This window comes from Gambusia affinis, linkage group LG08 (assembly GCF_019740435.1).
Source record: "Gambusia affinis linkage group LG08, SWU_Gaff_1.0, whole genome shotgun sequence".
Classification (NCBI taxonomy): Eukaryota; Metazoa; Chordata; class Actinopteri; order Cyprinodontiformes; family Poeciliidae; genus Gambusia; species Gambusia affinis.
This window is the reverse complement of record NC_057875.1, coordinates 7,206,833-7,218,808: the sequence shown is the minus strand read 5'-3', so window position 1 is coordinate 7,218,808 and position 11,976 is coordinate 7,206,833. Positions and strand designations below refer to the sequence as shown.

Genomic DNA, 11,976 nt, shown 5'->3' with positions numbered 1-11,976 from the left:
TCACAGGACTATTCAGTGATCTATTCTAACAGATGCACTGACTGCAGTTTTGTAGAGCAGAAAAAAGTTTTTTTTTTAAAAACAGCACAAAGACAAAAACATATAGTTAATTTTGATGTGTGCATTGTGTTTGGTGGAATGTAAAAGAAAGTCTGTAAAGCTTATTGCTTTTTAATGCCTAAGGTTATACGATGATTTTGATGATCTAATGTTTATTCCTTTATAATTAGTGAGTGTATGTTTTTATTATGTATTTGCTATACAAACAAACCTGGCTTATATAATTTACGTTGTAAAGCTCAATTGATCATTATTTTATCAATAGTGAATAGTTAAAAAATGGAAAAAAAAATCAACCACAAACAAAATCAAGTTTGGAGCCGAATAAATAATGCAAACACTTCTGCAAACACTTTTTATCATTGCTATAAAGCTTTTACATGTTACCAATGCAATTCTAAGGATTCATCTGTGATAATAAGCTCTTGGAGGTTGGAAGGCCTCCTTGCTCTAATCTTTAGCTTCCTTCACAGATTCTCTATCAGATTCATGAAAGGAATCTGAGTTGGCCACTCCAGAAGATAAACATAATTGTTATTCAGAAGACCAATGTTTGTAAACTAAAATTTGGCTAATAAATTCGAATAATAGGGAGCTAATAAATAACCAAATTACTTATTATTATTAAATGACAACATATGATCACATTTTGTCAATTGCATTGGAGCATTATTTTTTTATTATTAACATAATTCTTAGGACAAAAAGATCTCATTTATCCCAGTTTTCTTTTAAATGATCTTCAACAATTGCAGATGCCGGTCAAAAGCAGTTCAGAAATATTTTGATCCCAGAGTCAAAATATTTACACAATGTTATGTAAAATTATACAATTACAAATATATTACATTATAAGTAGGTTTTTGCTTTCTAAATTGAATCTTCAAAATGCCAGCCGACCACGGAACTGGTCTTGATGCAGTCCATTCAGTTGAATAAAAGAAAAAAGTCTCATAAAAAGCCCCACCAGTTGGAGGCTGGTGTCTCAGGGTTTTGCACATTATGACAGTTGATCATAGAGCCGGACGGGATGATTGGGGCCTCAGTGTAAACAAGCAGGTTACTCAAGTGTAAAGCAACCATCTGCGCCCAGTGTGGGCTGATCTACTGCTGAGCTTCCCCAACAGAGGAGCTTTCTGCTTCCAGACCTACTCTCTTCAGCGACTCCGTGTACTTCCTCCTTCCAAGACTGACTATGTCCTCGATCTCCTCTGCCAGATCCGTCCTGCCGCTTTCTATCATAGCGGCCATGAGCCTGGACACTGACCCAGGTCCTGCATTCTTCTGTCCTCGGGCCCAGTGAAACAGCATGTCCAGCACTAAGGCACCGAGGTTGTCCCTGGTGAGTAACACAAACAAGAGATGTTGCATTATGAAGCAGCCAGCTGCAGCTGCCTGAGTAGAAAAGAATGGTGTAAAAATACATTGTGCATAAATACATCTGTCCACAACTCAATCAGTAGCAGCAATGTGAACATTTGAAATAAATGCATGCTCATTATAGATTTAGTGTAATCTGCAGTCATAGGCGTATTTAAATAAAACGGCCCCCTAAAAGTAAGAAATTTGAATCTCCTTATATCTTCTCCATACAATAACCACTATATTCCTGCTGTAAGGACATTAATCTTTGACTTTACATAACACATCTTTTTCCATCTACAGGATGCGTCATGAGTGGGGTTTTTTAGGTTTAGGAGAAGGGGGAGGGACAGATGAGTAAACAGCCTGTGTGTAATCTCCTGCAGTGTCCCAGATGGCTCAGTGATGGCTGACAGTATAATTTAAAACAATCAAAATTTTCTCCTATTGCTGGTTCTTTTGTAGTTACATACCAACTCAGTCTACCTGGATTCCCCAGAGGTTTTCTTTTACCATATTTGCACATTGATTACATAAATTACCTTTACAGCAAATGTAAATCCTAGCAAAATTTAAGCCGCAGTTTTGAATGATTTTTTATCTATTCCACAATCAAGACAAGCTTTGTTACCCGATTACTATCTTGAATATGCAAAAGTGAAATGAAGATTTTTACATTTTTATATCTAATTGCAGCTCAAAACTGCAATGTATTTTATTTTGACTTCCTGCAATACAACATCTCAAAGTAGTGCATAACTGGGAGCAAGGTGGGAAACTAAGAGTAGTCTATTCAGACCCCTGATTCAGTTTTTATTTAACTCAATTACAGCTGCAAGCCTTTTGAGTTAGAGCAGTAATTGGATTTAGGAGAAAGCAGGATTAATTACAAATGAACACTTGTTTGAGTTTTACTTCAAAACATTTACTAAAACTATAAAATATTTTCCTTCCAATTCACAAATTTGAACTGTTTTGTGTTGGTATTTAATACAACACAAAATTTAATACATCAATGTTGCAACTCCACAAAATGTGAGAAAGCTCAAGGGTTTCAAATACTTTCGCAATGAACTGTACAGAGAACAGTGCACGTATATTTAGACGATATTTCAGACAACAGTTGTATTCCAGATTCATCTCAAAACGCTGAAAAATATTCATTAAATTATTTCCCTTTTTCTGATTATCAATCGGCCACAATAGACCTAAAAAGAGAAGTTAAACATCTCACTACAGGATAACAACAAAACACAAGTCTCTGTTAAATAAAAACAAAAACTTTTCACAGTTCTGAAATAAAAAATACAAAATTCCAACATCTTTGTAAGTCAGACACATTATAATTCTATTTTTAACATAATCCAAGACAACTATTTATTTAAATGTTTTTATTCTCACCTATGTTTGTACTCTATGCGGTCCAACACTTCATAGCTCATCCCAAGGTTAATACCAATGACACGCCAGTCCCGTCCAATCTGCAGGGAGATGGACAGCAGGTTGGCTTCTGTAAGGTAGCCGCTCTCTGGGTCACCCAGGTTCAGGGGAGGATATTGAAGCTCCTCCATGTTGAAACTGTTGTCTGAATTCAGAGCCTGCAAGTGAAACATGGAAATGTTCCCCTTTAGGTGGCAATATTATTCATAGAAAGAAGCCGAAAAGGTTTAGAAAAGCTGTATTTTTGTCAGTGGAATGAACAAAAAGCAAGAAGAGCAATTCAAACAATAGTGTAAGTATTTTGCAAATATTTTATATATAAAGTTAAAAAATTTTAATAGAAACATGATAAAGAAAAGCAACAGTGTACGTGAAAAGTGGGAAACAACAATGTCTGGTATTTTAACTGACAGGAAGTCTTAATGGTAAAGTAGCGAGCCACTGGGTGTCAAGTCCTTTCCTCTTTTTGGCCACTTCCTCTGGGAGATTACTGGGAATCTCCCCTCTGTAGAATGACACCTGAAAAACAAATAACAAACACAAACATTTAGATTAAAAACTGCAACTTGCTCAGCTAACATCGCCACGGCTATTTGTTCAAGCTTTAATCTTTTTGTTTCCCTTTAAATTCCAAATTAAGTCATAAAAGAAAGACACTAGATTCAATGAGGCCATAAACTGTACAAAAGGCCTCAAATCACATCATCTAGCTTATTTCCTATTATGCAACGTTTCCGATAAACAAGTACAGAAAGTTGTCCTCTTTCAACCTTTACCCCATTAAGGACAGTATGACATCTGTTTCAGCCACAACCCTGAGAGCACACTTATGTATGCTCTTTCCAGCTTCCAAGAATGACTTCACTGAAAAACAGCCTGCAGTCCAAAGTTTTTTAAAGCTGCAACTATATATTTTTATCTTGTGGCTAGGCAAGCAAGTATCATGAAAGGACTCCATAGGTGGAAACCAGTGTCTATCTTTATTCCCCTCATCCAAGTAATGTAAAGTGAGGTATGATTGAGATGTTTAATCTTGTTTTCTCTTCATTTTGATGAGCCGATTGTATCAGTTTCATATTGGCTGTTAATGGCAGTCAGTGGAGAAGTACAGGTAAACCCAGTGTAAGGACACCACCATGTTTAATGGCGTAATCTGATTTATTATGTGCAGCAGGAGCAGCACACCTCACTGATAACACCTGCAATCCATGAAGATGCAAAAATAGCACACTGCAAATCTCAGTAGGTTTAAGGTACCGTAGAATTACAGATCACATCCTCCGCACAAACCATGAGCATAAGAAGAGTATTATAATACATGACAGAAAGCACTGAGAAAATGAATGAAACAAACAGCATGAAGGATTCCCAGAACATTTGTAAGAGAATATTTTATTATTTTCTTAATAGTTTTAGAAGGGAGCCAACTATAGACTTAACACAAGAATATTTCAATTACAACACCCTCCTCCCTACACTGTCATAGGTTACCAAACAGATTATATCCAAGTTCACTAACGATGACATCTAGGAAGAAATCTGTTTGACAACAGATGCACAGGAGTATTAAGAAACCTTTAACTGAAATTCTGTATGTTGAATTTTGAAGCCCAATCTGCACTTAAAATTTCACATTCAGGCTGAGATATATGAAGCACATAGAAGATTTTTTTTTTTTACTTTTTATAAATCATTTTCCTTCTTGGAGTGATCCAACCTTGTTTTATTTCAATAGAACAACATCTGCATCTTATTATGTCTTTATTGGGTCTTAGATGTGGGACCTCAAAACAGGCTTCCTTTCCTAAACTGAAAGTAATCAAAGTGAAGCAAAGCAACAGGGTTGATCGCCATTTATTTTGTACGTACTCAATGTAAATTAAAATGTTATGCTCTTTGCTCATTATATTATCTGCAGAGTGGACATGTATCATCTATTATTATTCACTGTTCTGTGTTTCTTACCTGTCCTCTCACCGGCCCTTTTTGCCCCTGAACAGAACAAATGTACACTTCCTTCACATTTTTCAGACTGGAGTAAAACACAAAACACAGACGCCCCTCAACACAATCCGGCCTGCCTGAGGAAAATAAATAAACATGTTAAAAAAAAAAAAAACATGTTTACAGATGTTACCCAGCAACACATAATTCAACATTAATGGCAGCAAAGATGAATTCCAACCTGTGATGATGTCTAAGCCCTCCTCAAAGCCAGCAAAGAACTGCTCTCCTTCCAGGAGGTCACACAGGTCTGAGGGGTGAGGTCCGTCATATTGCTCAGACAAAGACTGAACTCTGCCCTCCATCTGAGCAGAAAACCCACACAATTACTGTTCAGCATCTATACTTGAGGTTCCAAAGAAGGTCAGAAGGTGAGATGCCACACCTTGTTAGCAGGCAGGCACTGCAGCAGAACCTGAGCGGGATCCGACTTCCGCTGGAGGACGAGGAACTGGACTTTAAACTGTTTTAGCCGTTGATAAACCTTTCTGACCACCCCGCTAACACAACGCTGTGTAGTGTACCACAGCCAGTACCTGTAATAGAGCAGATAAACCAAAGTTACAACACCCCTGGCATACAATCTGAAGTATGTCAATTGGAAATTGCATAACAAAGCACAGCAGCTTACCAGGAGAAGTGGGTAATGTAGAAAATGGCATACAGATGGGTAACATACAGAGACACTTGTGATGTAATGTCAGTCCAGGTTTGAGCAGCTGGATCTCCGTGAAGCACATGTAATTGAGACATATTGGCTTCATGCCCTGTGGATCCACAGTAAATGTTAATGCATGCTAAAATATTCTGCTCATGCACGCATTTGAAAACCATGATGGCCGATGGAACCTGTGATTCCTGGCGGCAGAGGGATCTGGACTTTAACTGGCTGCAGGAACTGTGAGGTAGGAGTCTGGGAGAGGCAGAGGAGGGGGCTGACTCTGGCCTGAGGATCGCCACACAGAGCCTGCACCTCAAACTCAGACACCTGCAGCACCTACAGAGAGAGGAAGAGAGAGACGCATCAACAACTGGCCATGGTAACAATGGTGGACCTGCTGGTTGTGGCCATTTATGTTGAATTTTTGTAAGTCACAAGTTCTATCGTTTAGTTTTTTCTTTAGGCATTAAGATCTCCTGAAGTCAATTTGGAACCAAAGTCTGTAATTAATTTTTGTATTTGGAATTGTTATGATTACTTCAGCAACTTTTAGAGCCTCCTGTTATTTTAAGAGTTGTTTTTTGTTTGTCAAATGTCTGGTGTAATGATGGGAGGTTTTTGAACCCTCCTGCGGTCTTAAGAGATGGGTCATGTTTACTCTGTGCTTTTTACTCACACTGACACTGCAATCAAACAATCCAGTCAAAAGTACATTCAAAAACAAACCAGCTGTTGCCACCTATTGATTTTTCTTGGAATAATTTTGGTTTTGGATCTTAGAAGGTTGTGCTCTTTTCACTCCTGTTTGCTGACCTCACCTGCAGGGTTATAGTGCGAGTCTGTGCAGTGGAGTCAGGAGGGAAGTGAAGTTTTATTCCAGGGTTGGAGCTGGACACCAGAAGAGCTCCAGCTGGTGTGACAGAGCAAGTATCCCTTACAGGTCTGGACACTGCCATAAACCAAGAGAAGTGGCTCACAGAGGAACATGCCAGCTACAAAAACATAAAAATTGATGTTATTCCACAAGTAACACTATGATCTGCATTAAGATAGAAAAACAAGCTTTACGGTCCAATTTCAGATTTTCTCGTTTACCCTGGCTGGACGTCCCCCAGGATAACAACAATGCTCCTCACTTCCTCTCCTGAGTTGAGTGGGCAGAGTGCTCCATGTCTGCCCATCAAACGTGCGCAACACCACCTCCCCACGTTTGGTCCGATGATACGGTACACATACCTCCACAGGCTGAAGTAAACAACAAAAACATGAACTGAGAAACCCAAAAACATTCCTAATAAATAGTCGGAGCATTAATATAGATTAATGCTCATATAGCATTAATATGGGGATCCAAGCCTGTCTGTTTGGATCCCCATTAACCAAGTCCAAATCATAGAAAACATTTATCACAAAAACAGTTACACACGCTTAACAGTAGTGACCTAGCATACTGATTCATAAATGTAGAATTATAACAGTATATAATAAACTAATTAAACTGGGGTCTTGTAAAAGCTCTAGCATTTGTTGCACTTAAAACAAACAAAGGAAGGGAGTTGCAGGTTTTCATTCCTGTACAAACAACTGTCTTTTATCCAGCATCCCTGTTAGATGGTGGAAGAGTAAAACAACCGTTTAAACCAAGCCTGTATTAAAATTGTGTAAAGTATGGCTAAATAGATATTGGTTATATTAAACATTTGGTATCTTAGATACTACAATAATTCTAAAAATGCATAAAAGGACAATTACAACCTTTTTAACCAAATGCCAACCTAATGCTTTGTGCAGCTGGCATGTTCCTTGCTCTTAATGATGCTCTTTGTTCACTAATGGTCTCTAACATAATCTCACACAGTTTTACTTTTTCACATTTAGTTTTGTTGCATCCTCGTTCCAAATTGTATTAAATTGATCGGTTAAAGGCTGTGAGTACTTGTACATGTTTTTTCCATGTACAAGTACTCACAGTTCATATTATTGTCATAATGGGATATTTGTGTGCAGAAATTTCAGTAAAAAGATTCATTTAAGCATTTGAAGTAAGGCTTTAAAATAACAAAATGTTTGCAAACTGAAGCATGATTAATGCTTCCAGAATGCTCTTTAAGAGTATAAGAGCAAAAAGTGGAGAATACATGCCTCACTTCTCTAGATTTCAAGGCTTATTAATATTTCTTCATGGCACTGTACATTTGTGCTAATGTAATAAACTATACGGAATCATTTTCACACCTTTAAAAATGTAACACCGTGAGGACGAAGCTCCAGGGGCTGACTCAGAAGGATGTCGTGTTCCTCTAGCCACACCCACTTCCTGTTTGGCCTTTTTTCACCCCACATGAGTTTGGTGGTTGTCATCAGGCATCCAGGGGGGAACATCAGCTCAGCCCCTCCTGGGAGAAACACATGGCAACCAGCAGACGAAACAAAGAAGCTAAAGAGCAAAGGAGAGGGACACGTTTGGTTTCGTCCTGCAATGCTTAAGCAGACAGTGTTCATTTACAAATTTGATCACGATACTGCAGAGCTGTACCTGTGCTTGTTTGATCTAAGATGCAACTTTGGGAATTCTGGGTAATCTGATAAGATAAGACAATTATAATGAGTACAATACAAAAAGTGCATTGCATGATTACAATAAAAGATATTTGAGCATAAACCAATTTACGTCTGCTCACCCGGTACGGGAGGCAGTGGAGGCGGCGTAGGAGGTTTTCCCAAAGGATTATCACGGATGTCCATTTTAAGCAGAGGGAGTTCATTCAGACATTTTGGAATTACCCGGAACTCATTGCTGTAGATGACCAGTTCCCTGAGAGAAACAAGAGAGCCTGTGCAATAAATAAAAACTCGTCAACAACTTAACTCCCAGCAAACAGAATATCTTGCTTATTTCTAAAGTGGTCTATATCTAAAACCGTAATTCACCCTGCACCTCTTACCCATGCTCTCTGGCAGCCATTTCAGCTTGTTGCGAGACAATTCCAACATAACAAGCTCCCCCAGGAAACCAATTTCATCAGGCAGTTCCTGGAGAGCGTTATTTGATACATCGAGCCTCTGCAGCGCTTTTAGTTGACCCACGCTTGGGGGAACAGATACCAATTTATTCCCCATCAGGGACAGGTAGGTTAAGGATGATAATTGGCCTAGATCTGGAGGCAAAGCGGAGATGTGGTTGTGGCAGAGAAGCAACAGAGACAGTGCCGGCAGTTGGAGCAGGCATGATGGCATAAAGGTAAGCTGGTTGAAAGAGAGATCCACATGTTTCAGGTGAGACAGATTTGACGTGGAGTCTGGCAAACTGGTGAGGAGTCCAGGCAGCGGATCACCTCGTGAGTCATAAAAACGATGTCCTTTAAGAAAGAAGAGTAAATACAGGAGATGGTGAAAGGAATATCTTCAGAGCGGATGTTTTATTCTAGCTATCCAAAGTGCCTTTTGTTCAAGCTACAAACAATTTTTTATATTTATTTCTAAAATACCTATATATTTCTTACAATAATAAATGGTGTCACTTATCTAATTTAGATGTGTTGACAGTCAGCTCCAGATATTTAGGATAAAACTTGTAGATATCTGAAATAAATTTCTTAAAAGGAACAACTTTCCTTTATAATACCAAATATATTTTAACGTGAATGCAAATGTTCTGTCAGTCACTCTTAAATCAGAGTTACTTTGCATACTTCTTAATTACCTTTCTACAGGTCCAAAATTTCATTTACAATAAAAAAAATATTATATTTCAAAAGTAACTTTGAATAAAATGTAACTCTTTGGTTTATATCCTGGCCACTCAAACAAAAAAAATCCAATGGTGGAAAATGTGAACCATTACGAAGGCTATAGTTTGATTCCCGACTCTAGGTTCTGAACTGACCTTCTTCCAATCAAGTTACTGATAAAGGCAATGAACACCATAAAGTCTTTCATGGGAATTCATAAATAAAAGTTTAGAAAATTGAATTTCACCTTTCTAAAAAGTATAGTTGAGATATCCACAATGTTTATCTTCAATACCTCCCATGAACATTGAGCATCTAGAGCTGAAATCAGCTCTGAAAAGAGTATTTTAGACATTTAAAAAAACACAAGAATATATATATATATATATATATATATATATATATATATATATATATCTAGTAACAGACAATGTGATTTTAACAGGAAGGATTGCTGCTACTGAAATCCTAAAGTAAGTAGAGACAAGACTGTGATTTGATTGTTACAACAACCTGCCAGAGACAATCAAAACACAATTTGTCAAAGTAGTGCTAGTTATTACTTTAGAAGAATTTATCTAAACTAAATACAAAAATATGGCAATATGCATGCTGATGTGTTGGTGATGCAATATGTTACCCCGGATGGCCAAAGAGTGAAGCCCTGTCATATGGGGAAGGACATCCATTGCAGCATCAAGCCCAGGTTTGTCCTCGGAGCCCAATCTCAGGTACTTGATGCCCCTCAGATGATCAGGGTCATACCCCCATACCAAGGGCAACGCAGCTGCTCCCCCAAGGTAAACATCCAGGGTCAGCCTGGTGTCCGTCATGATTGCAGAAAGCTCCACAGAAGGAGGCAAGGGTGGCGAAAGAGACAGGACTGAGCCACGGGAAGATGAGGAAGATGAAGAAAGAGGTTGAAACATTGACGAGAACGAAGAGGAGAGGCTTGAGATGGAGCGATCACTGGGATCCGCTGAGTAAGCCTCCCTCTCTGGTTCAGCAGCCTCAGCTCCAGGCGCATGATGTGGTTCTCTCAATGCAGGTACCGATTCCCTACAAGCCGGCAAAGCTGTGGAGACGTTTCGATTTTCGGATGCGTTATTCTCCATCCTCTGACCTGCTTTGTTTTAGAGTCCAACGAAGATCAAGGTCTCCACCTTCCTCACGAGGAGTTCTGTCTTCTTGAGATTTTCTCTCCATAAGAAGTTTATAAAAGCACTTTTACAACTGCAGTGATGTATCAGGGGTTCTCACTTTCCATAACACGTTACATGGCTGATTACAGACAAATTTGTACTTCATGGCAGTAAGGATAAGTGGTGAGAACCCCTTATCAAGAGAAATTCACTGTACGAAGAAAGTCGCAAAAGTCGCAAAGTCGCAAACACGGTCCTTAAGTTAACGTAAGCCATAACTATATTTAAATAGTCAACCAAATGTGCATACTATTTTAAATTCTATGTTTTTCTCCTAGCTATCACAGTTTTCCAGGATAAAAACAGGAAACTTTGAAATCGGGATTGATTATTGGTTGTGTGACGCTACTTCCTGGATCCAGAACGTTTTTAAAGCAAATCCGTTGCGTCACTGTGGCGCGATTGTTTTAAGTTACGCTGGGTTCCGGATAGAGAAGGCACTAATGCGGGTATTAGAATCCAATTGGTGCTGACGGTCCCGCCCCTCTCTCTGGTTCTTATACATTATAACAAGCGTGAAGTTAGTAGCACCGCCAAAGTTTCACCAAAGGGCGGGACAAAGGTGTCAACGTGTCTAGTCGATGCAACTTCACATGTAGGCGCTTGATGTCGCTTTTTTTCCGGAAAAATAACAAACTGCGATTGCTTACAATTTAAAAAAAGATTTCTTTGTTCAGTTTTGGTTTACCATTCAAGCAAAAACATATAAATTTATATTCCTTGTGCGAGGGTTCCCATCAGAAGTTAAAATAGAACATTTTAATAAATATTTAATATTATTACAAACGGAAATTTAAATAAATGTGAGAGCAAAATGGGAAAGAATGAGTGATTTAATAAATAAATAATAAATTGATTTAAAGTTACTAAGCAGACCATTCTGTAAAAGCAGTCAAACACTGGATATAATTAGTCCTTTGACCCAAAATCGCAGCTTTTTATTATTATTATTATTATTATTATTATTATTATTATTATTATTATTATTATTATTATTATTATTATTATTATTATTATTATTATTATTATTATTATTATTATTATTATCATCATCGTCATTATCATTATTTAAGCTATGTAATCAAGATTAAATTTGCTGTCCCAAAATATGACATAAGAAAAATCAGAAACAATAAAAACCTTGGTAGCATTTCCAGGAATACTATTCAGTTATTAAATATCTTTGTTGATCATTTCAGCTACATATTTTGTTTTTTGTTTTTGTTTTTAGTTTGTGAACCCCAACTATGTTTCCTGGAAATTTATTGTGCCATCGCCTAATTCCACTGAATATGTAGATTTCTGTTAGTGTTACAATTTGATTCAGTTTTGATTTAATGTTTATTTCAGCCTTTGCTGCAATAAACTTACATTCATCTCTTTCTGATGTACAAAATATATTTGAACACATTCTGGCAAGATCTTTGATATTTAATGAGATATTGACTGGTTTATTTCATTTGTAATAAATAAATAAATAAGGATCAGAAAATATTTGTCTGTAATAAAGTAAACC

At 37.7% G+C, this 11,976-nt stretch overlaps 1 protein-coding gene across 2 annotated transcripts; it reads right to left on the bottom strand.

Annotated features, from left to right (window-relative positions):
* Positions 1 to 706: 706 nt before the first annotated feature.
* Positions 707 to 10,801, bottom strand: pidd1 (p53-induced death domain protein 1). 2 transcript variants are annotated; one of them, XM_044125082.1, is made up of 15 exons: positions 9,899 to 10,801; positions 8,473 to 8,886; positions 8,209 to 8,361; positions 8,064 to 8,109; positions 7,763 to 7,964; positions 6,623 to 6,772; positions 6,346 to 6,519; positions 5,716 to 5,863; positions 5,498 to 5,633; positions 5,252 to 5,402; positions 5,048 to 5,171; positions 4,828 to 4,943; positions 3,274 to 3,381; positions 2,824 to 3,020; positions 707 to 1,399 (listed from the first exon to the last, which is right to left on the bottom strand). In XM_044125082.1, the coding sequence occupies exons 1-15, from the start codon at positions 10,371 to 10,373 to the stop codon at positions 1,165 to 1,167; spliced, it is 2,829 nt and encodes a 942-aa protein (XP_043981017.1). In that variant the 5' UTR covers positions 10,374 to 10,801; the 3' UTR covers positions 707 to 1,164. The 2 variants fall into 2 exon arrangements, with proteins under 2 accessions (XP_043981017.1, XP_043981018.1); XM_044125083.1 differs by lacking the exon at positions 707 to 1,399 and having other exon boundaries at positions 2,897 to 3,020; positions 3,323 to 3,381.
* Between the last annotated feature and the right edge of the window lie 1,175 nt (positions 10,802 to 11,976).